Source organism: Simochromis diagramma, unplaced genomic scaffold (genome assembly GCF_900408965.1).
Source record: "Simochromis diagramma unplaced genomic scaffold, fSimDia1.1 OVJJ01000347.1, whole genome shotgun sequence".
Classification (NCBI taxonomy): domain Eukaryota; kingdom Metazoa; phylum Chordata; class Actinopteri; order Cichliformes; family Cichlidae; genus Simochromis; species Simochromis diagramma.
Genome location: NW_024387507.1, coordinates 3211 through 29455, shown reverse-complemented (window position 1 = coordinate 29455; position 26245 = coordinate 3211). Strand labels below are relative to the sequence as shown.

The following is a 26245-nucleotide window of genomic DNA, read 5'->3' as shown; positions in this document are numbered from 1 at the left end:
TGATGATAGCAGTCTTCTTTAATACAGCCATACCACATGTTATGGAAAGAGAGACTCCTCATTAAACTCAGAAATCTACGAGTAAATGGATGATTGTTCTATCGAATTATAAAATTGATGAAAGAATATAATATCCTTGTTTTTCCTGCTATTCTCCTGGTCCACACTCCAGTCCAGTAGGCGGGATTAATGCACCTGTAAAGCTGATTTGTCAAAACGCCATCAGGCCCCAAAGAAGAACGGAGGAGGACAGCACTACTGTGGTAGAGGAGCGGTGTGTGCAGACATGGCTGCTGTTGATGAAGCGAACTGAACTTGGAGGAGAGACACAAAACTGAAGTATTGATCCCGTCACATCAGTGTGGATCTGATACCACGTCTGTATCGCTTCATCGATGCTTGTATCGATCCGCTCAGCCCAGTTGAAGCAGCGATGAGTTTCAGCTCAGTATCTGAGAGAGTTCATCAAGGAGAGACTAACTGCTGTTTGTGAAGAAATCTTCTCAGAGGTTCAAAAAACCATCGTCCAGTATGAGGAGGAGATCAAACCGTCAGCACAGACTGCTGGATATCAGCCGGAAACCCGACAGAAACTCACACATCATAGGTATGGACATGTTTTTAAACTCTGTGCTGTTCAAGCTCAGATTCTTCAGTGTGACTGACTTTACTAGAAGATGTTAAACTGGGTATTTATCAGTGCTGTGGGTCAGTGTCCAGTGATGGACTATGTTGGACTGGTGCAGGTCCATGGTCACTGATAGATTCGTTTTTAAAACATTTTAATTGATTTATTTATTAAACTTTTTTTTCTCTAACAGATTCCAATGTTGAGTACATCAGGCATTAGTGTTTTAGATCATCTGTAAACACTGAGATTGTGCAGTAAAGATCTAGTTAGATGTCAGCAGAATACACATTTAACAAGTTGTTAACAGCCTTCTCTGAAGTTGAAGTGAAGCTTCATTTAAAAAAGGATTTTACACACTGATGTTTTCATGGTGGTCACATTGCATTTTAGTTTGGTGAACTTTGTGTCTTTGCTCACAGTGAGGAGCTTCAATGCTAACATGTTAGCGTGTAGCTATGAGTGTGCACAACTATTTCCCTGAGCTGTTGTGTGTGTGTGTTGTGAGAATAGATTATTGTAGTATTAGGGATTTAGTTGTATTAACCATAGTAAAGCATTATATTAATTATTTATTTAAGTAGGTCATAGGTCAAGCTACTAAACATTCACACATAGAGCACACACACAGAATTGGGAGAATAGGTCAGAGGTGTAGGTGAGAAGCAGAGGCGACGGCAAGCTGCCTTTGGTGGGATAAGGTGTTGGTAAGCCAAAGCCAGGAGAACATAGTGTGTGAAGAAGTGGGCAGCAAGGACACGAGATAGGGAGGCAGGAGATAGAGGCATTAGCAGGCACCTAGTTTTGAGAGACAAAGGTTGTTGATAATATCTGTGCTGTTGGGACTGCCCCAGCAGATTTTGATGTTGGAGGCTGAGCTGTGAACATCCCCATGTACATGTAATAAAATTAATTGATTATTTATTTTGAGAAAAAAACAGGAATGGAATATTACACTGTTTCATGATACCTTGTAGAGAAAGAATGTGAATGCTTAGGTTTTATGACTGTTACGACCCCCTCTGCTAGGCGTCAGGGAAGGAGTAACATACACGAGCCCCCCAACACAAAACTGAGTAAAGCAAAGGGTTTTAATTACAAACTTTAAACAGAAAACCGACAGGGCTGTTCAACAGACCACTGGGCAGACAATTATTACATAAAGAAAGAACAGTCACGAGTAAAAGTTAAAGGGTAACTAAGGCAGGCTGGCCGCACACAAAATAAAAGCTAGGGTTTTAACTAAGGCAAGCCAGCTTCACAAAATCCTACTCACAGCCAGCTAGCAGCTCAAAACTCTAATCAGGCTAAGTTTAAAGCATGCACCAAGATTCGACAAAGTTCAGCAATATGAACAAGTTCAACAAAGATCGACGAGGGAGGCACGAAGGGCAAACTGCATGTTCAGTCCTAAGCAGCAGCCACTGAGTGAAGGACCTCCAGCCTTTTGTAGCCACAGGTGGGTACGATCAGCCACTGATTGCCTCTTGGAGCATCACGGGATCCCGGGGCAGCCAATCGTCCGTGTGGTCTGGCACACTTCATTCTGCATAAGAGAGGGTTGGCACGGGTCTCCCAGTAACCAATCACACACACGAGTCCTGGAACACATTGATTTACCTAGAGGAAGGCGGGGCCACCTGAGCCGGAGGCCGTAACAATGACTCGGTGGGGGTTGAGGCTATAAGAGTGTGTGTAACTGTCAGACACTTCGAGATCTGCAGCACCCCTCCCATGCACATCTCCCGTCCGTATTGCTCAAAGAGTCGGTATGGAATGAAGAGAATTGTATTGATTAAATAGATTGTTGATTGAGCATTAAAACACAAAGTGTTGTTCTTCCTTTAGCCCGGAGATCAAAGAATTGGGTTTTTAAAAGTGTGTGGCTCATAATGGGTCATATGACAGGCTGATCACCATTTGTTCAGGTTTTGATTCATGCTTTTAAAAATTAGTTTTTCTATCAACACATTAGTGATTATTGTTCTTGTGTTTCTTTGTTCCTCAAGACCTCCCACAACAACATGACTGTGAGGAAGAGGAGGGTCTGGATGAGCAGCAGGTCTGTAACCAGGAGAGGAACTCCAGTCTGGACCAGGAGGACCAGCCTCCACAGATTAAAGAGGAACAGGAGGAGCTCTGCAGCATTCAGGAGGGAGAGCAACTTGTACTGAAGCAGGAGACTGAAGGCATTATCGTCTGGACTGATGAAGAGCAGCTCAGACTGATGGAGACCATCCGGAAACCTGTGATAAAGTTACGCAGAATAGGTATGTAAAACTGTGATTTTTAAAATAAATAATAAATACATTTAATAACAGTGATTATGTCTCATGGGCAGCACAGTGGAACAGTGGTTAGTACTGTTGCCCCACAGCAACAAGGTCCTGAGTTTGACCTGAAGTGACCTGTCCAAGATGAACCCTGCCTCTCCCTATGGTAGCTGGGATTGGCTTCAGCACCCTCACTATACCATAAGGACATAGTAAATGGTAAATGGCCTGTATTTGTATAGCGCTTTACTTAGTCCCTAAGGATGCCAAAGCGCTTTACACTACATCCAGTCATCCACCCATTCACACACTGGTGATGGCAAGCTACATTGTAGCCACAGCTGCTTTGGGGCACACTGACAGAGGTGAGGCTGCTGGACACTGGCGCCACTGGGCCCTCTGACCACCACCAGTAGGCAACAGGTGAAGTGTCTTGCCCAAGGACACAACGACAGAGACTGTCCAAGCCGGGGCTCGAACCGTCAAAGTTGCATTTGTTTTTAGAGGCACAGGAAGAATTGAAGGTCCCAAAGTAATTAGCAACATGAATGAATTTCTTCAGCCTGATATTTGGTTTTCGTTTACATAAACACATTTCCACCATTAACTCATGCAAAAAGGTGAAAATTTATGCATGTGTGTTTAGAAGGTTTCAGGAAATCTGAGCTGGCAGCAATCACTTCAGAGTGTCGGGTCAGAACACTTGCAAATGTTTGGATATGAGAGGAACAAACAGGCAGAATCCAGGAATAAAGTTGTCATTCTTTACATTTCAAGTTGAGAATGTGGCCACAGCAAGGGCAAGAGTGTGTGCGTGTGTGGTTTCTGTCGACAAAGCATAATGATACAAACCAATTAGAACTCAAATTACATACAATACATTATATAACTAAATAAACATATTACTTCAGCCAGGACAATGTGAAACATGAGTTTTCACCCACTGCTCAGACAAAATCTACACAGAAAAACAAAGACAACAACACAAGTTTCATTTTGTTTTGTTATCAGTTTAAGTTAAAGAATAACATGTTTCCTCTGCAGCATGGAAATCTTTAGATGTGTACAGTTTACAGGTCTGGGTAAGTATGAATAAATATTCCTATTCTGTTTTGGAAAATATGGAATTCAGAGTTTCTAAACTGAAATTTATCAGACAAGAAGAGATTTCTCATGGTATTTCAAGCACAGCCAAAACATTTACGTATAAGAGAGCTCTGCCCCAGCATGCCTTCTTATAATTGTAGCCAATCCAGATATCCACATTCATTTAACAAAAAACAACAACATCTATGTATTTCATATATCACAGATATTCACATATGAAGCTGAAATTTGAAATTTTCTTATGAAAGTGTCAGAACTTATGTTCTTAGGCCTGTGGCCCAGTGTTTTGATTTTGCATTATTGTTTATTAGTCTGTTTTCTTCTTGGTTCTTGTTTACTAGTGTTTTGGTTTTTGTTCAGTATTTCTTAGCTTGTGGATTCCTTTGCCCCTCATGTCACTCTGGTCGCTGTACTGTGTACTGTGTTAGTATTGTGTCTCTGAGTTCAGTCTGTGGATTTCCTGCTTTACTTGTCTCATGTTAATGTAATCTGCTTTATAGTGGCTTGCAAAAGTATTCGGTCCCCTTGAACTTTTCCACATTTTGTCACATTACAGCCACAAACATGAATCAATTTTATTGGAATTCCACGTGAAAGACCAATACAAAGTGGTGTACACGTGAGAAGTGGAACGAAAATCATACATGATTCCAAACATTTTTTACAAATAACTGAAAAGTGGGGTGTGCGTAATTATTCAGCCCCCTCTGGTCTGAGCAGTCAGTTGCCCATAGACATTGCCTGATGAGTGCTAATGACTAAATAGAGTGCACCTGTGTGTAATCTAATGTCAGTACAAATACAGCTGCTCTGTGACGGCCTCAAAGGTTGTCTAAGAGAATATTGGGAGCAACAACACCATAAAGTCCAAAGAACACAGCAGACAGGTCAGGGATAAAGTTATTAAGAAATGTAAAGCAGGCTTAGGCTACAAAAAGATTGCCCAAGCCTTTCTGTCTCTTGGCTCTCGGTGAAGGCGGTCGCACTTTTTCTCTTCTCCTCCTTCCCCTTATCTTCCCTGCTTAGCCTCTCGTGTCCTTGTCTTGTCTCGTGTGCATTACTTTCCCTGGAACAGTCTCTCACTGTCGTTCTCTAAAACCTAAAAGAGAATTATGGATTTGATCAACTGGTCTCTGAATGCTATTGACACCCTCTTCTCAACGAGAAGTCTGGGCTCGGGAGAGCCTGAGTGCCCTGGAGGGACTTTCCCTGCCGGATAACGATGGATGGGTGGCAGACCTGGAGGATCTTGTGCCTGGCGGGACTGTCTATCGAGGACGCTGAAGACATCTACCTATTCGGAACCATGATAACAGGGTTCTTGCTGATCGGAGCTGGCTTGGCCCTGACCTATCGGAGAAATAAGAGAGCGGAACCAGCTGTTCAAACCCCCCCAAGGCTGACCGCTGGAATTGAAGCGACGGGACGAGGCGCGACCTCTCACACCGAACGTAGCATGGTTAACACCTTGGAGACGCTTACAGCTGCCGTGAAGACTCAAACTAACACCATTGAGCATATGATGGGATACATCAGAGAGGGGCCTGCTCACAATGACACCCTTGAGCGAAAGTTGGAACACATCGCAGAACGGCTCACTGCAGCTGTGGGGTCTCAGAATCAAAAGAATGACAACACCACGGAACAGAAGTTTGATACCATCATGGGGAGGCTCGCGGCTCTCCAACAGGAGATCGAGAGACCAGTGTCAGAGTGCTAAATTCGGAGCTGCTCGCATAAAGGAGAAATCAACAATATTCAACATATGGACACCACGGCGCCAGCTGCTCAGGCCCGAGGCTGGAGCCCACCAAAACAACTCCCTGATAACGACTGTGTGATGACTATTCTTCCCATCCCATGCAAGGCCACCTGGGTTGGCTGGCAGACTGTTTACTTAGCCTGATAGGGCGAAGGACACTGTCTCAGCTGAACTCTGGACACGCACACACATACACTTACACTGATAAGCACGCACTCATCCCCCTCCCTTTCCAAACGCCTTTGATGCTTGTTTCCTGCGGGGGAAGACTGCGGGTCTGCGTGCCGCGCTGAAATGGTAGCGCTGTGTAGGACGACTGCTGTGTTCCTTCGGATTACCCCCCACCCCCCTATCCACCCCTGTGGCTAGTCACGTGCTCTAATGCTGTGATGTGGACATTAATGTGCTCTCTGTGAAGAGGAGTTTTTTTTTTGTTTCCTGTTCTCATGCTGTCCTCCCATAGGTGCCCAGCGTGAGAAGAGGTCTCTTTTTTTCCTCTTGTACTTTTTCCCATTGTTGTGTAATTTTTCAGTGTTTTCTCTGCAATGCTGCCGATCTCCGACTGTATTCCCATGTGATGTCCTTGTTTGTGTGTGTAAGTCGGGGGGGGGTCCTATTCCTCTGCGGGGGCAACCTGCATATGGCCAATAAAGCATTCATTCAATTCAATTCAACATCCCACGGAGCACTGTTCAAGCGATCATTCAGAAATGGAAGGAGTATGGCACAACTGTAAACCTACCAAGACAAGGCCGTCCACCTAAACTCACAGGCCGAACAAGGAGAGCGCTGATCAGAAGAGCAGCCAAGAGGCCCATGGTGACTCTGGACGAGCTGCAGAGATCTACAGCTCAGGTGGGGGAATCTGTCCATAGGACAACTATTAGTCGTGCACTGCACAAAGTTGGCCTTTATGGAAGAGTGGCAAGAAGAAAGTTGTTAACAGAAGAATCAGATCAGAATCAGAAACTTTATTGTCATTGTCACGAGAAACAACGAAATGAAGAATGGTCCCCGATCATTGCATCATCCCTAGCAATATCAAAATATAAATAAAACAATAAAATTCAATAAATAAAATAGAATACTTAAAATACTAATAAGATGTAACAGTAAAACATTCACATACATTCCCACACACATGCTTCAGGCCGTGCATAGATTAACACAAGAGTGGCGTGATAGACATTTTTTTTTGTAGTATTCAGATGTGTTATTGCAGTTGGATAACAGCTGTGTTTGAGTCTATTAGTCCTTGCTCTGATTGCCCTGTACCGTCTGCCTGAGGGCAACAGTTCGAACAGGGAGTGGCCAGGATGTGAGGTGTCTTTTATGATGTTTTGGGCCTTTTTAAAACAGTGGGCATTGTGTAGAACTTCCAGTGTGGGGAGAGGGCAGCCAGTGATCTTTTGGGCGGTGTTAATGATCCCTTGGAGTGCTTTCCTCTGAGCCCCTGTGCAGCTAGTGTACCAAATACATATGCAGTAAGTTAGAACACTCTCAATGGTGGCTCTGTAGAAGGACACCAGCAGTTTCTGTGTGATGTTATTCCTCCTGAGAATTCTCAGGAAGTACAGTCTCTGTTGGGCCTTTTTCAGCAGCTCGGAGGTGTTCACACTCCAGGAAAGGTTCTCCTCTATATTGACTCCCAGGAAGCGGAAGCTTGCCACCCTTTCTACACAGTCCCCATTTATGAATAGTGGTTGGATCTCTGCCTTTTTCCTTCTGAAATCTATTATGAGTTCTTTGGTTTTTGAAGTGTTGAGGAGGAGGTTATTGGCCTTACACCATGACGTCAGCTGCTCCACCTCGTCTCTGTACGTAGACTCGTCTCCCTTGGAAATGAGCCCCACCGCTGTGGTGTCATCTGCAAATTTCACAAAGATGTTGCTGTGGTGGCGAGGAGTGCAGTCGTGTGTGTAGAGAGAGTAGAGCAGTGGACTGAGCACACAGCCCTGGGGTGAGCCAGTGCTGAGACTCAGGGCTGAGGATGTGTGATGACCAACTCTGACTCTCTGTCTACGGCCCGAGAGGAAGCTGTTGATCCACATGCAGGTGCTGTATGGAAGCCCCAGGTCTTGTAGCTTGGCCACCAGTTTGTGTGGAAGGATGGTGTTAAAAGCTGAGCAGTAATCCACGAAGAGCATCCGCACATAGCTACCATGCTCTTCCAGGGAGTTAATGCAGCATGGAGTGCTGTGGCTACAGCGTCTTCCGTGGACCGGTTTGCTCTGTAGGCAAACTGGTGTGGATCCAGGCTGCGGGGCAGGGCTGCTGTGATGTGTCTGCGGACCAGCTTCTCAAAGCATTTCATTACCACTGGGGTGAGTGCCACCGGTCTGTAGTCATTCAGGCCGGTGATGTGGGGCTTCTTAGGCAAGGGGACTATGGTGGAGGACTTCAGGCAGAGTGGGACAGTCGCCTGTGCGAGGGATTTGTTGAAGATCCTGGTGAAGATCCCAGCCAGCTGTTCTGCACAATCCCTCAATATTCGACCTGGCACACCATCAGGACCCGCCGCCTTTCTCGGGTTAACAGCCTGCAGCATGCGCCTCACCTCGTGCTCTTCCAGGGTGAGGGCGGTGCTGCTATGGGTGGCGTGTTGCTGCTGTGGCTCCAATACCTCCGGTACCCTGGTCTCAAAGCGGGCGAAGAAGATATTCAGCTCCTCTGCCAGCTCCAGGTCACCGTCCGCAGCTCCGAGATTGATCTTATAGTTGGTTAGGTGCTGGATGCCTTGCCACACCTGCCGGCTGGTATTACTCTTCAGATGGTCCTCAATCCTCCTCCTATAGTCCCCCTTTGCCTCTCTGATGCCTCTCTTCAGGTTGGATCGGGCTGTGGTGTAGTAATCCCTGTTGCCAGACCTGAACGCAATGTTCCTCTCCTTCAGCAGCTGCCTGACCTCCCGGGTCATCCAGGGCTTTTGGTTGGGATAAGCCCGGATCCGTTTGACTGCCGTAACAGTGTCTATGCAGTGTTTTATATAGCAGAGGACACTGTCTGTGAACATTTCCAAGTCCTGATGTTCAAAGATATCCCAGTTAGTCCTGTCAAAACAGTCCTGCAGCTGCTGAGAGGCACCCTCTGGCCATATGGTAATATTCTTTGTGCATGATAAGAGCAGTTTTCTTGAGGGGGGCATATGCAGGGATTAGAAACAGTGACAAGTGGTCAGACTGACCCAGATGTGGCAAAGGGCCTGGCCCTGTAGCCCATTTTGATGTTGGAATAAACTTTGTCCAGAATCTTGTCACCCCTAGTGGCACACTTGACGTGTGGTGGAATTTGGGGATTGCTCTTTTTAAAGTCTGCGTGATTGAAGTCCCCTGCTACGATATGTACAGCGTCAGGGTAGGTACTCTGTTTATTATTGATGTTTTGTATGCAGGAGTGCGATCGCCGAGTTAGCATTAGCATCTGGTGGTATGTAAACAGCTGTTATTATGACAACGGTGAACTCCCTAGGTAGGTAGATGGGCCTGCATTTAACAGTCAGATATTCAATGTCCGGTGAACAGTGACGGTCTATTATCACTGTGTTGGTACACCAGCTGTTGTTCACATACATACAGAGCCCCCCTCCTTTGCGCTTACCGGAGTCCACTGTTCGGTCATATCGCTGTGTGGTATAGCCTGCTAGCTCAATAGCAGAGTCTGGAATGGATTGTTGTAGCCAGGATTCAGTGATAAGAAGGATGCATGAGTCTTTGATGAAGTTATTCGCTGCTATTGCAACCTCAATTCGTCCAACTTGTTTGCGAGGGATCTGGCATTTGTGATGAATAGGCTGGGGAGCGGTGGTTTGAGTGCTGCCTCCGTAGCCTGGCTAGCGCGCCGGCCCTGCAGCCTTGCCGTCTCCTTCTCTCTCGACGCCGCCTGCGCCTCCACCCCGAAGGGATAACAATCCATGGGGAGCCCGGACTCCTCGCTATTTCCACCGGTATCTTGTGTAAGCGGACAAATTTGCTAGTCACGCTCTCGCGGTAACTTACTCCAATCTGAGGAGATCATGTCGGCTATAGATGTTATTCGCTTGGCTGGTAGAAACACAAAAACAAACATAAGGCGTACAAAATTATCCAAACATAGCATCGATCGGTAGAACACTGAGCTGCTGCAACTACGTGCGCCGCCATCATTAAAGTCTTAAAGTCTCACATCTAAAAACCATAAGAAGTCCTGTTCGCAGTTTGCCACAAGCCATGTGGGGGACACAGCAAACATGTGGAAGAAGGTGCTCTGGTCAGATGAGACCAAAATGGAACTTTTTGGCCAAAAAGCAAAACGCTATGTGTGACGGAAAACTAACATTGCACATCACTCTGAACACACCATCCCCACTGTCAAATATGGTGGTGGCAGCATCATGCTCTGGGAGTGCTTCTCTTCAGCAGGGACAGCGAAGCTGGTCAGAGTTGATGGGAAAATAGATGGAGCCAAATACAGGGCAATCTTGGAAGAAAACCTCTTGGAGCAAAAGACTTGAGGACTGGGGCAGAGGTTCACCTTCCAGCAGGACAACGACCCTAAACATAAAGCAAGGGCAAACAATGGAATGGTTTAAAAACAAAACGCATCCATGTGTTAGAATGGCCCAGTCAAAGTCCAGATCTAAATCCAATCGAGAGTCTGTGGCAAGATCTTAAAACTGCTGTTCACAAACGCTGTCCATCTGACTGAGCTGGAGCTGTTTTGCAAAGAAGAATGGGCGAATTTCAGTCTGTAGATGTGCAAAGCTGGTAGAGACATACCCTAAAATAGCGGTCCCCAACCTTTTTTGCGCCACGGACCGGTTTATGCCTGACAATATTTTCACGGACCGGCCTTTAAGGTGTAGCAGATAAATACAACAAATAAAACTAGTACCGGTACCGAAAAAAAGAAGTTTTATTCATAACACACGTGAAAAGACCCAGGAAAACCGAGTTAACGATAAAAACGATAACAAAAATAACGCTGAAAATGATAAAAACCCTGAAAACCATACATTTCACACCTGAGCCTCAACTCTCGCAGCCCGGTACCAAACGATTCACGGACTGGTACCGGTCCGAGGCCCGTGGGTTGGGGACCACTGCCCTAAAACACTGGCAGCTATAATTGCAGCAAAAGGTAGTTCTACAAAGTATTGACTCAGGGGGCTGAATAATTACGCACACCCCACTTTTCAGTTATTTATTTGTAAAAAATGTTTGGAATCATGTATGATTTTCATTCCATTTCTCACTTCTCCTCTTCCTTGTCTTGTCTTGCCTAATAAGTTCCAGCTGTGTGTCCACCTGTTCCTCTTTTCCTCATGTTCCTGCCAGTGTGTTTTAATCTCCTGTCAGTTGGTAATTGTTGTCGCATTGTTAACATTGGTTCACCTTTTTCTTATGCTGTGTGTTCTGTCTGCCTGCAAAAGTTATGATTGTATATTCAGTTTTCTTATGTTGGAGTTGAGCATTAACCCTTTAAGACCTACCATAGAACCAAGTCTGCCAGAGCTTATATTATATTTTTACATGCTGTAGTGCCATTTTTAGGAGCATTTCAAGTTGATATACATCAATACAACCATTATAGCCTAAATCTTAATAATATGTATGCATTAAGTGTATAGTACTTACATAAATTGCAAAAAAGTGCAATAAACTACAAAAAAATTGAAAATTGTTTTTGTTTTTTTAACATATATTCTAGTTAGAGAAATTTAAGAGGCTTATCCCTCAAAACTGTAAATACAAAAAAGTTGCACAAAATAGTTTCCTACCACAGGAAATTTATTTTAAGTGTCTTCATAATTTTATTTTTGAAATACACCAATTTTCATATACTGCAGGAAAAATGCAAATAAATATTATAATGCAAATTTGCAAAATAACAGCATATGCAGGACAGCATATTTCCAGCAGTGCAATATGAGTCCTAAGCTTCCCAGAAACGACACAGAAAGTCATAAAGTCAAACATAACTTTAAAAAACATCAGTATAGGCTCATAAGACTCCGATGGTAAAAAAAACTACATTTCCGCAAAATGACTTCCGGTTTCGGGCAGGTCATGGTGGACATTAGGGCTGCCACGATTAGTCGACTAGTCACGATTAGGTCGACTATCAAAATCGTCGATGACTAATTTAATAGTCGACGCGTCGTTTGAAGCTTTGTAAGATCCCAAAAGACGCAGGAATAAGTAGCAGGATTTAAGAGTGTAATAACGGACTGAAACAGAAGATGGCAGCACTGCATGTACAAGGATGCCAGCTGCCGTTAAACCCCGAAGAAGAAGCTGTGTCCCAAAATTCATAGCACAGCCCAGCTCAGTTTCCAACAATGGCGGCAGCTAGTTAGTTTTAATATTACGCTTATTATTCTTTCTGGGTCACAAAATAAACGTTTAACATATTTTCAGGCGAGAATGTAGCTGTGTTTACCTCAAATATCTGCTCAGTTTATCAAGACACCACATATTTTCAAAAGCGCTCCGATGTTTTCGGAGACGTCTGTTACCCACTAGCTCGATAGCTAGCCAGGGGCAAGGCTCACTAGAGCTGTGAGAGCACCGGACTCCCGGCAAATCGTTTTCAAACCCACCGCCGTCTTTCGCTACTCATTTTAAACATATATAAGTCACTTAGATAACTTAAAAATGTTATTGTTTGGCTTTTTTAGTATTTTATTTGTTCCTGAGTAAATCGGTTTGGCTGAGATTAAAGTTATAGTTTTTACACAGTTGAATAAACGTCAAGCAGACAGCTGATTATCAGAAGTGTGAGATGCTGGAGAATTTACTCCGGTGTCCTGTTATATTTTAGATAGCAAGGAGTTTATTAAACTTCACCGAAACAATCTGCAAATTTCATTAAAATTTAATAAACTATCATCTTGTCTTTATTTTTAGTTAGCACATACCTTAAACACTTAAAGCTGTAAGCTAATGATAGTTATATATGAGCAGATGCTGCTGGTGCAATAAGCTGTACGTTTTACGTTCAATGGATGATGATCTGATTAGTCGACTAATCGCAAAAATAATCGGTGACTAGTCGACTATCAAAATAATTGTTTGTGGCAGCCCTAGTGGACATGCGATAGTTCACACTGATGGATGTAGGAAGTGTTATGAACAGCTGATCGGCAAAGTGTGTTTCTGGAATATTTTGTTTTTGTTCCTGCAAGCGCTTTTTATGCAGTTTTTGCAAAGCTATATGTGGAAGGAACTGTGACTTAGGACAAGCTGATGGCATAAGATGCAAGTACAAATTCTCCGGTTTCGTATGCAAAAAAAATTGTTGCGCTAGCTCACGTGGTTGCAGTGCTACCGGGATTTTAAAATAGTTACGCAAAACGGAGCGTGCCCGCTCCAACCGGCTTTAAAAGGGTTAAAGCTGTTTTGACTCTACGTTTGCCTCTATGAGTTCTGCGTTTGGGTCCTCGTCTCCTGCCTGCACACAGCACACACCATGACAGAACTAAACATTTCCATCAGTGCCTTAATAATTTTTCACATTTGTACACTTTAAATTTTAGTGGTATGTGTGAGCAACATGCTTACTATGTAGAGATCTGCTTATGGTTCAGACCAGTAAACATTTTCGCAAATGTTTGTTTTGCTATCATTTTTCTTCCTTGTGCCTTCAGATGTCCTACACCAACATGCTATTGAGGAAGAAGAGGCTCTTACAGAACAGCGGGTCTTAACCAGGAGAGGAACTCTAGTCTGGACCAGGAGGACCCAGAGCCTCCACAGATTAAAGAGGAACAGGAGGAACTGTGCAGCATTCAGGAGGGAGAGCAGCTTGGACTGAAGCAGGAGAGTGATACCTTCATGAAGACTCCTACTTATGAGGAAAGTCACCACAGTGAACCAGAACCAAACAGTGAGCAGCTCCTTCTCACAGCTCTCCTGAAGCAGAGAGCAGATATCATGAAAGAAAATGGGCATGTGGACTCTGGATCTACTAGAAATTCAGAGCTGAAGAAGAGACATCACAGTCAGAGAGTAGACAACAGTCCTGTGTCAGTGCGTCAAAGTAGAACTGACACAAAGAACAAGTCTGTACAATGTGACGTGTGTGGAAAAAGTTTACAGAATAAATACAAAATGACTACACATCTAAGAGTTCACACAGGTGAGAAGCCGTATTCTTGTAACACCTGTGGGAAAAGATTTATTCAGAAGTCACAACTGGAAAGTCATATAAGAATTCACACAGGTGAGAAACCATATCCTTGTACCACCTGTGGTAAAAGATTTGCTCTTCCAGCAGCATGCAAAACACACATGAGAATTCACACAGGTGAGAACTTGTATTCCTGTAGGACCTGTGGAAAAAGATTTTCTGGCCCATCAGCGTTCAAAAAACACATGAGAATTCACGCTGGTGAGATGCCGTATTCATGTAGCACCTGTGGGAAAAGATTTGCTGCATCATCAGTGTTCAAAAAACACACAAGAATTCACACAGTTGAGAAGCTGTATTCCTGTGGCTTCTGTGGAAAAAGATTTGCTGTCTCCTCAGCATTAAAAACACACATGAGAATTCACACTGGTGAGAAACCGTATTCTTGTAATGCCTGTGGGAAAAGATTTATTCAGAAGTCACAACTGGAAAGTCATATAAGAATTCACACAGGTGAGAAACCATATCTTTGTACCACCTGTGGTCAAAGATTTGCTCACCCATCAGCATGCAAAAGACACATGAGAATTCACACAGGTGAGAAGCCGTATTCTTGTAACACCTGTGGGAAAAGATTTATTCAGAAATCACATTTGAACTGTCATGTAAGAATTCACACAGGTGAGAAACCGTATCCTTGTAGCATCTGTGGGGAAAGGTTTGTCCAGAGGATAAAATTAAAGAAGCACATGAGAATTCATGCGCGTTCAAATGTTCATACTAAGAAAATGCGGGACAGCTGTGAGTCATCGCTAAACACGTGAGTGAAAAGATGATCCATATTCAGGCCATTATTTTTCTGTCTAGAGCAGTAAAGAACTCTCAGCATTGTTTGTTCAGTTTATTTTATTAATTGTATCAGGGAAACTCTGATCTTATATTTCATGAAGCTTTAAATTCTGTATGTTCCTGTTCTGTTGGTTCATTGTTTAGCTATGTTGTTTATTATTACCGGTTTATATCCTATATTGGGACAAATGTCACAATAAACACAATAAATAAACACAATAAAAATGAAAGAATTGAGCAACAGTCAAGAATTGTGTTTATTCTTGTAAGGGAGCAAAAGTATCAAATACCAAGTTTCATGCTTGAAGGGGGAAGTCCCCAATACATTTTGTCAGTCCCACCCTCCTTTGCCTTAAAACTGTCACACAATAACACTTTCCTTCAAAAGGGCAGTTATGAGTGTGTGAACTATAATGAGCAGCTAAAATGTTTTTTTCAATCTTGGCATATTTCCAGGCACTAAGTGTAATCTTTGACTATAATACAGCTACACAACCAATTAGAAGAGTGCATAAGGTATTTTTTTTTCCCAGTTTTCAAATCCAAAAAATACATTGTAGCTGCAGTGATTCCTTAATTAGTCAATGATTAGAGTTCAATTCGGCTGGGAAATATTAACTGCTCTTTATAAGATGTAGTGTTTAGCACACAAAACAGAAAGAAAATATGGGAGAAAAAAGACGGATGTTCAGCTTTAGGGCTTTTCTGCTCCAGTTAAAAAACTTCCTCCTGTTGGAGGAGATTAACATGCAACAAACCAAAGGTCAATGTACACGGGCACAAAATGGGTTTTAGTTTGTTTAGTTATTGGAGCATTAAACCACAAATATTCTAACCACAACCATGTACTATTGACAATTATGATAGTGAACATATAGTGGCTTCATTCACTCCTCTTTCAAACCATCTGTCCTCTCTGTCCAAAATGTGAGCATCTTCAAAAGAGTGACCTTTGTCCTTTAGATGCAGATGGACTGCTGAGTCTTGTCTTGTGGAGGTGGCTCTTCTATGTTGTGCCATGTGTTTGTGAAGTGGCTGTTTGGTCTCTCCAATGATAAATGGCCTGTATTTATATAGCGCTTTACTAGTCCCTAAGGACCCCAAAGCGCTTTACATATCCAGTCATCCACCCATTCACACACACATTCACACACTGGTGATGGCAAGCTACATTGTAGCCACAGCCACCCTGGGGCACACTGACAGAGGTGAGGCTGCCGGACACTGGTGCCACCCGGGCCCTCTGACCACCACCAGTAGGCAACGGGTGAAGTGTCTTGCCCAAGGACACAACGGCCGAGACTGTCCAAGCCGGGGCTCGAAACAGCAACCTTCCGATTACAAGGCGAACTCCCAACTCTTGAGCCACGATCGCGCCCAATGTAGAGGTCTGGGCATTTCTCGCTACACTGTACAGCATACACCACATTGTTAAGTCTGTGTTTTGGAGTTTTGTCTTTCTGGTGAACCAGTTTTTGTCTGAGCGTGTTGCTGGGTCTGAATTACACTGGGATGTCATGCTTGGAGAAAACTCTCCTGAGTTTTTCTGATACACCGGCTACATAGGGGATGATAATGTTGTTGCGTCTGTCTTTCTTATCCAACCTAGCTGGTGTCTGATCTTCTTTTCTGTGCTGCTTAGCTGACTTTATAAACGCCCAATTAGGATAACGATATGTTTTGAGTGCTTCCTTTACATGCGTGTGTTCCTTCTTTTTCCCTTCAGGCTTAGACGGAACATGTTCATGTTCTGCCCGGTGGTGTAGGGTCCTAATTACTCCAAGTTTGTCTTCCAGAGGTTGATGGGAGTATATACATATACATATATATATATATACATATATATTTATTTATTTATTTTGGGGGTCTAGTTTTGATTCGTAGACCCCCATTTTTGGGGTCTACGAATCAAAACAAACACACTTGTGTTGGATCGACGATTACAAGATGCTTAAAAGCAGCTCAAAAGAGAATGAACTGTATAGAGACCGATTGCGTCCAGAGGCGAAGCAGCTGTACTTGCAGAAAATAGCGTGCATTGGAAATGTGGACCCGTATGAAATACGGCCGTGGAGTAGAAACCCTGAAGACCAACCGCTACTGACGTAGCCTGACGTAGCCTGACATAGTTCGTACCGTATCTGTGGAATCAGCGCGTACAAGTGGTCATTCAAACAAAGGTAAGTCCGCTCGAGTACTGCGAGTAAAATGCGTTTGATTTCCCTGCAAACATTCACATTAGTGCAGCATAAATTCATTCATGAGGGGAAATTACAGTGAGAACATGTGGAGGCTGTTAGGTGGATAACATAGTGAGTTCAGTGCATTGATGTGACATTGTCCTGAAGCATTTAGTTATTCTTTATGGTTAAAGAAATTGCAATGATTTATTAATGTTTATTATAAATAATTCTAATTATACATCTTGCTTCCATATTTGTATCTTGTGTCACTAAAATACATTTTATTTTAATTTTATATATTGATCAATGACCTGCAGAATCTCCTTATCATATTAAGTGATTCATAATTGTCACTTTATGCTTTCTCCATCTCTAAAGTGATGACATCCTTGCATTACATACTTTAGGTTCATTTTCTGCAGGCAGGTTTAGAATATAACATGCAGCGTTCTATAGATGGACACATAAAGAAATGAAAAATTACATGTATGTGCTAACTTTCTAAACACTTTGTTACATTTATGATGAAGTAGATTAAAGACATTTATGTCAGCCTTGGCTCATAGTTCTTGTCTTTAAATGAACTTTGTGTGTGTTTCAGGTACTGCACTCTCAAAGACTGAATGAACCAGCATTGCAGCCATGGGTCACTTTGAGCATCACAGGGAAGGTTGAAGCCGCCCACTGCACCTGTAAGGCCGGAGTCCCAGAGACCTGCACCCACGTCGCTTCTCTTCTGTTTAAAGTAGACGCAACAGTGTTGATCTGTGGCACAAGGACTGTTACAGATGAACCTGCATACTGGGTTTTGCTGGGTAATGTGACCAAGATACAGTCAGTGGTTGGCCATAAGATAGACTTCTCCTCTTCAGCTGCCCAAAAAAAGGCTCTTGATCAAAACATAAACAGACCATCTGTAGTGACAGGTAAAAGGAGCCGTCCTCAAAAAAGAAAAATCCCACCTGCTACTGTGGAGGAGTTGTCACTGCTATAATGCTTAATGTTTTAATCTAGGGGTCTAGATTTATGCCTGTAGTGCACTGCCGTGTAAATAATTTGCATTTACTGAATATGTACTGACTGAGTCCCACTGTTCAAAAGTTGAATAAAGAAACAAACTAATTTTTGCCTCTTTTTTTATTAAATTAAAACCACCTTATAGAACATCACATCAGTTACAATGTAGAATCCATGTCATTTATAGTTTACAAATGACAAAATGTTTACATAAAATCATGACAGTGTTTACATGATATCACCCACTACTAACATTACTTTATTTACTGTATCTTTTGAAAAAATACCGCTATTTATACAGCAAAAGACTTAAGAATATTTAACAGGAGCAGGTTTCATTTTTTCCCTGGTTTTATTATCACACTGTTCAACAAATGCAGCAAACCTTCACCATCTTATCCAGAAGGGTCCCCTCTTCACCCTCACATGGAAGAAGTAATCTGATTGGCATGGTGGTATGTTTTAAGCAGGTCCCTTGTGTAGCGCTGGAACTCAGTCATGATGTGTTTCATCCATTTGATAGGCTGGTTTGCTGCAATAATGCCAAATAATTAGCAACTCTATAAATAGAAGGTAGTTCTGCAAAATCACTCAGTAGGATGTTTGTTCTAATTTGCTATGAGCTCAGAGCGCATCGAAAATAAAACTAATAGGCTATAAAGAGTGATATGAACATATTTATAACTTACCGGAATGAAAATGTCTGGAGCACCAACAGATATTTGGAGATGGAAGAGAACTGCACGTCAGCTCGTCTCACAGCTGCTATCCAGGCTAGACGCCTTCGTTTGGTAACATCGATACACGAGCTGCCTCATGTTGCTGCCAGGTTGGGAAAGAATGAAAAGACGAACCCTTTCAAGCTTATTCTCTTGCCGGTCGTGCAATCGAACATTGCAGCGGACCACACAGCAAGAACGAACCATGGCTATGCTTTCGCTCCTTTTTCACTTAGACCCCCAAAATGGCGGATCGGGCCAAAATCCTTTCCACGCCCACCCCCATGACATCACGCTCCAAAGCCCTATATATATACACATACAGTGGGGCAAAAAAGTATTTAGTCAGCCACCGATTGTGCAAGTTCCCCCACTTAAAATGATGACAGAGGTCAGTAATTTGCACCAGAGGTACACTTCAACTGTGAGAGACAGAATGTGAAAAAAAAAATCCATGAATCCACATGGTAGGATTTGTAAAGAATTTATTCGTAAATAAGTGGAAAATAAGTATTTGGTCAGTAACAAAAATACAACTCAATACTTTGTAACATAACCTTTGTTGGCAATAACAGAGGTCAAACGTTTACTATAGGTCTTTACCAGGTTTGCACACACAGTAGCTGGTATTTTGGCCCATTCCTCCATGCAGATCTTCTCGAGAGCAGTGATGTTTTGGGGCTGTCGCTGAGCAACACGGACTTTCAACTCCCGCCACAGATTTTCTATGGGGTTGAGGTCTGGAGACTGGCTAGGCCACTCCAGGACTTTGAAATGCTTCTTACGGAGCCACTCCTTTGTTGCCCGGGCGGTGTGTTTTGGATCATTGGCATGTTGGAAGACCCAGCCTCGTTTCATCTTCAAAGTTCTCACTGATGGAAGGAGGTTTTGGCTCAAAATCTCACGATACATGGCCCCATTCATTCTGTCCTTAACACGGATCAGTCGTCCTGTCCCCTTGGCAGAAAAACAGCCCCATAGCATGATGTTTCCACCCCCATGCTTCACAGTAGGTATGGTGTTCTTGGGATGCAACTCAGTATTCTTCTTCCTCCAAACACGACGAGTTGAGTTTATACCAAAAAGTTCTACTTTGGTTTCATCTGACCACATGACATTCTCCCAATCCTCTGCTGTATCATCCATGTGCTCTCTGGCAAACTTCAGACGGGCCTGGACATGCACTGGCTTCAGCAGCGGAACACGTCTGGCACTGCGGGATTTGATTCCCTGCCGTTGTAGTGTGTTACTGATGGTGACCTTTGTTACTTTGGTCCCAGCTCTCTGCAGGTCATTCACCAGGTCCCCCCATGTGGTTCTGGGATCTTTGCTCACCGTTCTCATGATCATTTTGACCCCACGGGATGAGATCTTGCGTGGAGCCCCAGATCAAGGGAGATTATCAGTGGTCTTCCATTTTCTGATGATTGCTCCCACAGTTGATTTTTTTCACACCAAGCTGCTTGCCTATTGTAGATTCACTCTTCCCAGTCTGGTGCAGGTCTACAATACTTTTCCTGGTGTCCTTCGAAAGCTCTTTGGTCTTGGCCATGGCGGAGTTTGGAGTCTGACTGTTTGAGGCTGTGGACAGGTGTCTTTTATACAGATGATGAGTTCAAACAGGTGCCATTCATACAGGTAACGAATGGGGGACAGAAAAGCTTCTTACAGAAGACGTTACAGGTCTGTGAGAGCCAGAGATTTTCCTTGTTTGAGGTGACCAAATACTTATTTTCCACCCTAATTTACAAATACATTCTTTACAAATCCTACCATGTGGATTCATGGATTTTTTTTTCACATTCTGTCTCTCACAGTTGAAGTGTACCTCTGGTGCAAATTACTGACCTCTGTCATCCTTTTAAGTGGGGGAACTTGCACAATCGGTGGCTGACTAAATACTTTTTTGCCCCACTGTATACATACATACATATATATATATATATGTGTGTGTGTGTGTGTGTGTGTGTGTGTATATATATATATATGTGTGTGTGTGTGTATATATATATATATATATATATATATATATATATATATATATATATATATATATATGTTTATATGTGTATATATATATGCAAATGTAATCTCACAGTGCCATAATCAACTTCCTCCAAAAGTATTATGTCATAAAATTATATATGTGTATATGTATACATATATATGTATACATATACACATATATAATTTTATGACATAATACTTTTGGAGGAAGTTGATTATGGCACTGTGATAATGAAAATAAGCATGTGCCGCCTCACGCGGACTCGGACACTGCCTTATGTGAGCTACATGAGGCTCTCACACATCAACAAACACTTCACCAAGATGCCGCACTCATTGTTATGGGAGATTTTAACAGAGTGAATCTCAAATGGACATTTCACAACCTTCACCAGCACATCAACTGCCCCACCCGGGGCACAAGGACATTAGACCACTGCTACACCCCGTTCAAGAACTGTTACAAGTAGGGTTGCCAACTCCCTGAAAAATAAATAAGGGACACCTCGTGGCCAGGGCCGGGCGACCCAGTTGTCTTCACCCTTCCCAGTGTGGTGAATTTTCTAGCTCTTTTTTGTGTGTGAAATTATTTTTTTAACCATTTGACTTGAAGTTGATTTAAGTAGATGCATATTCTATTCTTTGTGATATGAACACATGTGAAACAAGTGATCATTTAGCCATTTATTTTTAGCTCAAAATGACAACATTAACACAATAAAACAGGTCTCTTTCTTAAACAGAAGCCTGTCATGCTTAACTTTTGAGAATATAAGTAAATCTTTCTTTAAAAGAACTCTGTCCTGCTTAACTTAAAATATTAGAAAACAATAGAAAGAAAAATATTCTTGTAACAGTGCACATTTAGTGCATTTAGTACAATTGGCTTCAGTTGAGGTATTATTTCAGCTTTTCTAATGCTAATCAGCTGCTCCTGTTTGTAAACCCGCTTGTTCCCATGATTACGCATCTTAACTCATCATCATTATTCATCTATGTATTACTTTTATGTATTAGTCATCTATTTGTTGCAATCATCTATCCTTGCAGTTGTTTATTACACAAAATAAGTTATATTATCACACTTCTGGCCACATAGCGCTGATATTCACTGCACATGCCCATATTAACTTTTTCCAGCCAGGTGTTTTCCTTTTCCCATTCTTCCCTTTCTCTGAGCGAACAAACATTGCTGCTCTGATGCTGGGCTTACACTGTGCGGTTTTTTCAGTCGCGCGATTCAGCTCCTGCTCAAACTGTATGATTGACTCGCAGGGGTTAGAAGTTGGTAGGTCACGATGCAGGGTCTCACACTATACCGCCCGATGCTCTGATGCGACCTGAGTGCTCACACTGTGCTCCATAAAATGAAGGTTATAACAGAAAATCTGTCGCTCTCTCTCTCTGTGTGTCTTTCACTCACACAGACACACCACCACCATCAACTTTGCTAAATTGCTAATGAAAAACATTGATCAGGCAGCTGTGATTGAGCAGCAATGTCTATCCAACTATTTTCACGGTTGTTGTGGTCGTGATAATTTTGTGAGGCCACACCGAAAAGGCTCAGATGAGCTTTCCAAAGTTCTACAAATTGTGCCTCCATCGCTTGTGTCCAGATCACACGCTACACTGCTGTGCTGCGCCGTCTTTTTCGCTGACATTTGTGTTTGCGCGTGCGCAGTGTGAGAAACTGCGGTGACACCCTCACGGTCGCGAGGATTTCAAACAGGTTTGAAATCCTCACGACCAAGCTATTGAAGCAGAGTGAAGCTGACCCCCCACCCACTTGAAACGTAAAGGCAAATAGGCGGAGCGGTTAGTGCTACGTTTGTGCAGATTTGTGCAGGTAAAATTAGCGTTTGTGCTGCTACGGTTTTTGAGATATTAAACATTATTTTATAGGTCATTCAAAGGTCACCATCCCCCCAGACTGCTCCAAAACAAACCAAAATGGTCTACTTTTTTAGTGCTACGTTTGTGCTGATTTGTGCAGGTAAAATTAGCATTTGTGCTGCTATGATTTGAGATATCCTGTTATGGTTTACTGCTGAAAAATGTCTTTTTCAAATGACCTTTCACTTTGTGTGTTCACTTGTTCAATAAAGTTCTGTTAAAAAAACCCTCTTGTTGTATTTAATCAGCTAAATTTGTAATGAGTGTATTTTTTTTAAACTTCAATTTCTTTACTTCAATCACTTTTTGTTCATGAAACCACGATGCAAATGCTTGAGTATTTTTTTTTAGAGTGGATTAAAAAAACTTTATTGAAAACTACATTTGAACATTTTACACTCCCATGAACACTTTTTGAGAAACGAACAAGCTAGCAGTCTTTTGCATCAAATACACATTTTCTGGCAGAAAAAACTATTTTTTGGCATTACTGTGTCTGAAGGATTCTTAGAACAGCGTTCATCTGATTTCTGAACAAGGTAAGCTTACATTTAAAATACTGAGGTTTTAGTTACTGAGTTAATACATGATATAGCTAACTGTCTGGATCAAAAGGATTTTTTTTCAATGTTAAACATTTTCAAAAATGTCCAAGAAAAAAGCTTCTAAAGCACTTTAAAACATGTAGCACACTGGACTAAAGTGCTGTACAGTACATGGGTTAAATACTCAGACTCAATTTAATAAACTAACAAATTCAATAGCTCCATCTTAAAAACAATAATTCCACAAAATATGAAAGTGTAGATTGGTGGAGAACTTGGGGGAGGGGTTGCTCCTGGCTGTATATATAGTTCAGAAATCACATTTTGCTCCATCATAATCAGTGTGTTGTTTTTTTTTAGATGCCTCGAAAGCCATCTGTAGACAAGGTTTCCATTTTTGCAGTTCTTTGCAATTCAAAAGAGGCCATAGTCCAAAATGGCAAAATAGCCACTCCAGCTGCATCAGTCTGGAAAGAGCTGAGTCAGCAGCTAGAAGACAAGATGTCAGCAAAGGCTTTGTACACTTTTGTGAAGCTAAATAGACACAACATCTGGTCAGCTTTGGAAATCAGTGATCTGGAAAGTAATAGTGAAGGAGAGTTAGATTCACATTGCATTTCTCCTGGACAAGAAAACTGTCAAGCTTTTGAACTAGACGTCCCTTTTGAGGACTGGGTTAAATTTATTCCTGAAAAGGTTGAATACAATGACAAGTTTTCTCCTACCCAAAAAAGGGAATACACAATTTTGAAACCTGGCACTTGGACTCATATCATCAACGATCTTATGTGGAAGAAGATCAAAAATACATGTACACTTGTGTTCCGAAGAGCAAAGGTCCATCCAACTGTCAACAATAATTATCTGGACATCAGAGGCGACTGTAAGGAGTGTCATGGCCAGTTAGAAATGTCATGTGACAGACAGCCAGCAATTAATAGTCCAATGGTGCTCCAGTGTTTCATGAGAAATACAGATTTCTCCCTGCACACTGGCCACTCCAAGCGGTTCATGTCTGGAAACCTGCGTGAACAGATCGCTAAAGAGCTGTGTGAGGGCAGAATGGAACCAGCTGTATGGAGGTCAGCGAGGGCAGCAGATCTGATGGATGTTGGAGATCCTGAGCCAAGCCACCTTCCAAATTTGGCCACACTGCGAAAAGCCAAACAAGAGAGAAAAGACTTGGAATTAGGAGATAAGGACCCCATTGCATCTCTGCAATTGTTAAAATATAGTGTTCCTCACAGTGGTAGCATCCGAGATATTGGACTGGACAGGTTTTTCTGTCACTACTGGAGTCAAACACAGATGCATGTTTATAAGACATTGTCAAAAAAATCTCCCCCAACTGTGTGTTTTGATGCAACCGGTTCAGTTGTGAAAAAACTGCTGAGACCAAATGGCAAATCTGGCCATATCTTCCTTTATCAAGGTATTCTGAAAGAAAACAATTGCCCCAGTGTCCCAGTGGTGCAAATGCTGTCAGAGAAACATGATGTTAATGCCATCGCAAACTGGTTGACAGAATGGATTCGTGCAGGTGCACCTGTGCCAAAGGAAGCTGTGAGTGACTTTTCTCTGGCAATTCTGGGAGCTCTGGTCAAGGCTTTCACTCCTCATCCTGATCTGAAGTCCTACCTTAATGAATGCTTTCATGTCCTTCTTGGAACCCAGTCTGCCAAACTCCCCCCTTGTTATATCAGGGTTGATGTTGCGCACTGCATCAAGATGATATGCCAGTGGGACTGCCTGAAGAAGAAAACACATCGTGTTAAAGATTTCTTTGTCAAATCAAATCAAATCAAATCAAATCACTTTTATTGTCACATCACATGTGCAGGTACATTGGTACAGCACATGTGAGTGAAATTCTTGTGTGCGAGCTTCACAAGCAACAGAGTTGTGCAAAATACAATAATGTAAACAAGCAAAATACAAGAATGGCTACATCTGAAACTAATAAATATATGTACAATATATAATAGTGTATGCATTTCTGGATGTGTATACTAAATATTTTTCTACGTGTGTGTGTGTGTGTGTGTACACATATTTTACAAATTAAATAGAGTAAACAATAAATAAAATATATAAAAATATACAGAGTTGAGACATGTGCAAAACAGTGGCATTACTGTACAGTATGGAGTGCATAATGTTAAAGTTCCAGTAGTGAAGGTGAGGTGTCTATGACGTGTTCAGCAGTCTGATGGCCTGGTGGAAGAAGCTGTCTCTCAGTCTGCTGGTACGGGACCGGATGCTGCAGAACCTCCTTCCATAAGCACTGACTTCAATTGTGATGAAGTGTTTTGAAAGACTGATGAGAGATCACATCACTTCTTCACTTCCTGCCACCATCGACTCACTTCAGTTTGCTTGCCGGACTAATCGTTCCACAGACGATGCCATATCTCACCTGCTCCACACATCCCTGAGTCACCTGGACACTGGCAGAGGGAATTATGTTAGGATGCTGTTCGTGGACTACAGTTCAGCATTCAACACAATAATTCCCTCTAAGCTTTTCACCAAGTTGACGGATCTAGGACTCAGCTCATCACTGTGTCAGTGGATCCTCAACTTCCTCACAGACAGACCCCAATCAGTGAGGGTGGGAAAACAAGTCTCCCCCTCCATCTCACTCAGCACTGGAGTGCCTCAGGGCTGTGTTTTAAGCCCCCTGCTGTACTCACTGTACACTTATGACTGTGTAGCCACATCAGACACCACCTCCATTGTCAAGTTTGCTGACGACACTGCTGTTGTGGGCCTGATCTCCGACAACATCGAGACGGCCTACCTGGAGGAGATTAGGAACCTGGAGACCTGGTGCCAGGAGAATAACCTCCTCCTAAACATCAGCAAGACTAAGGAGCTGATCGTGGACTTCACTACAAAGCAGGCGAGGAATTACAAACCCCTCATCATCAGTGGCACGCCAGTGGAGAGAGTGGACAGTTTCCGATACCTGGGTGTCCACATCACTCAGGACCTGTCATGGTCCTGTCACATCAACACCCTGGTTAAGAAAGCCTGTCAGCGTCTCTTCTTCCTCAGAAGACTTAGAGACTTCCATCTGCCACTGAAGGTGCTCAAGAACTTCTACTCCTGCACCATCGAGAGCGTCCTGACGGCAAACATCTGCACCTGGTT

At 42.7% G+C, this 26245-nt stretch overlaps 1 protein-coding gene across 2 annotated transcripts; it reads left to right on the top strand.

Annotated features, from left to right (window-relative positions):
- The first annotated feature begins 422 nt into the window (after window positions 1-422).
- Window positions 423-14900, top strand: LOC120725782 (zinc finger protein OZF-like). 2 transcript variants are annotated; one of them, XM_040018822.1, is made up of 4 exons: window positions 423-607; window positions 2638-2726; window positions 13483-13927; window positions 14264-14900. In XM_040018822.1, the coding sequence occupies exons 1-4, from the start codon at window positions 532-534 to the stop codon at window positions 14698-14700; spliced, it is 1047 nt and encodes a 348-aa protein (XP_039874756.1). In that variant the 5' UTR covers window positions 423-531; the 3' UTR covers window positions 14701-14900. The 2 variants fall into 2 exon arrangements, with proteins under 2 accessions (XP_039874756.1, XP_039874755.1); XM_040018821.1 differs by having other exon boundaries at window positions 425-607; window positions 13483-14898.
- The last annotated feature ends 11345 nt before the right edge of the window (window positions 14901-26245 follow it).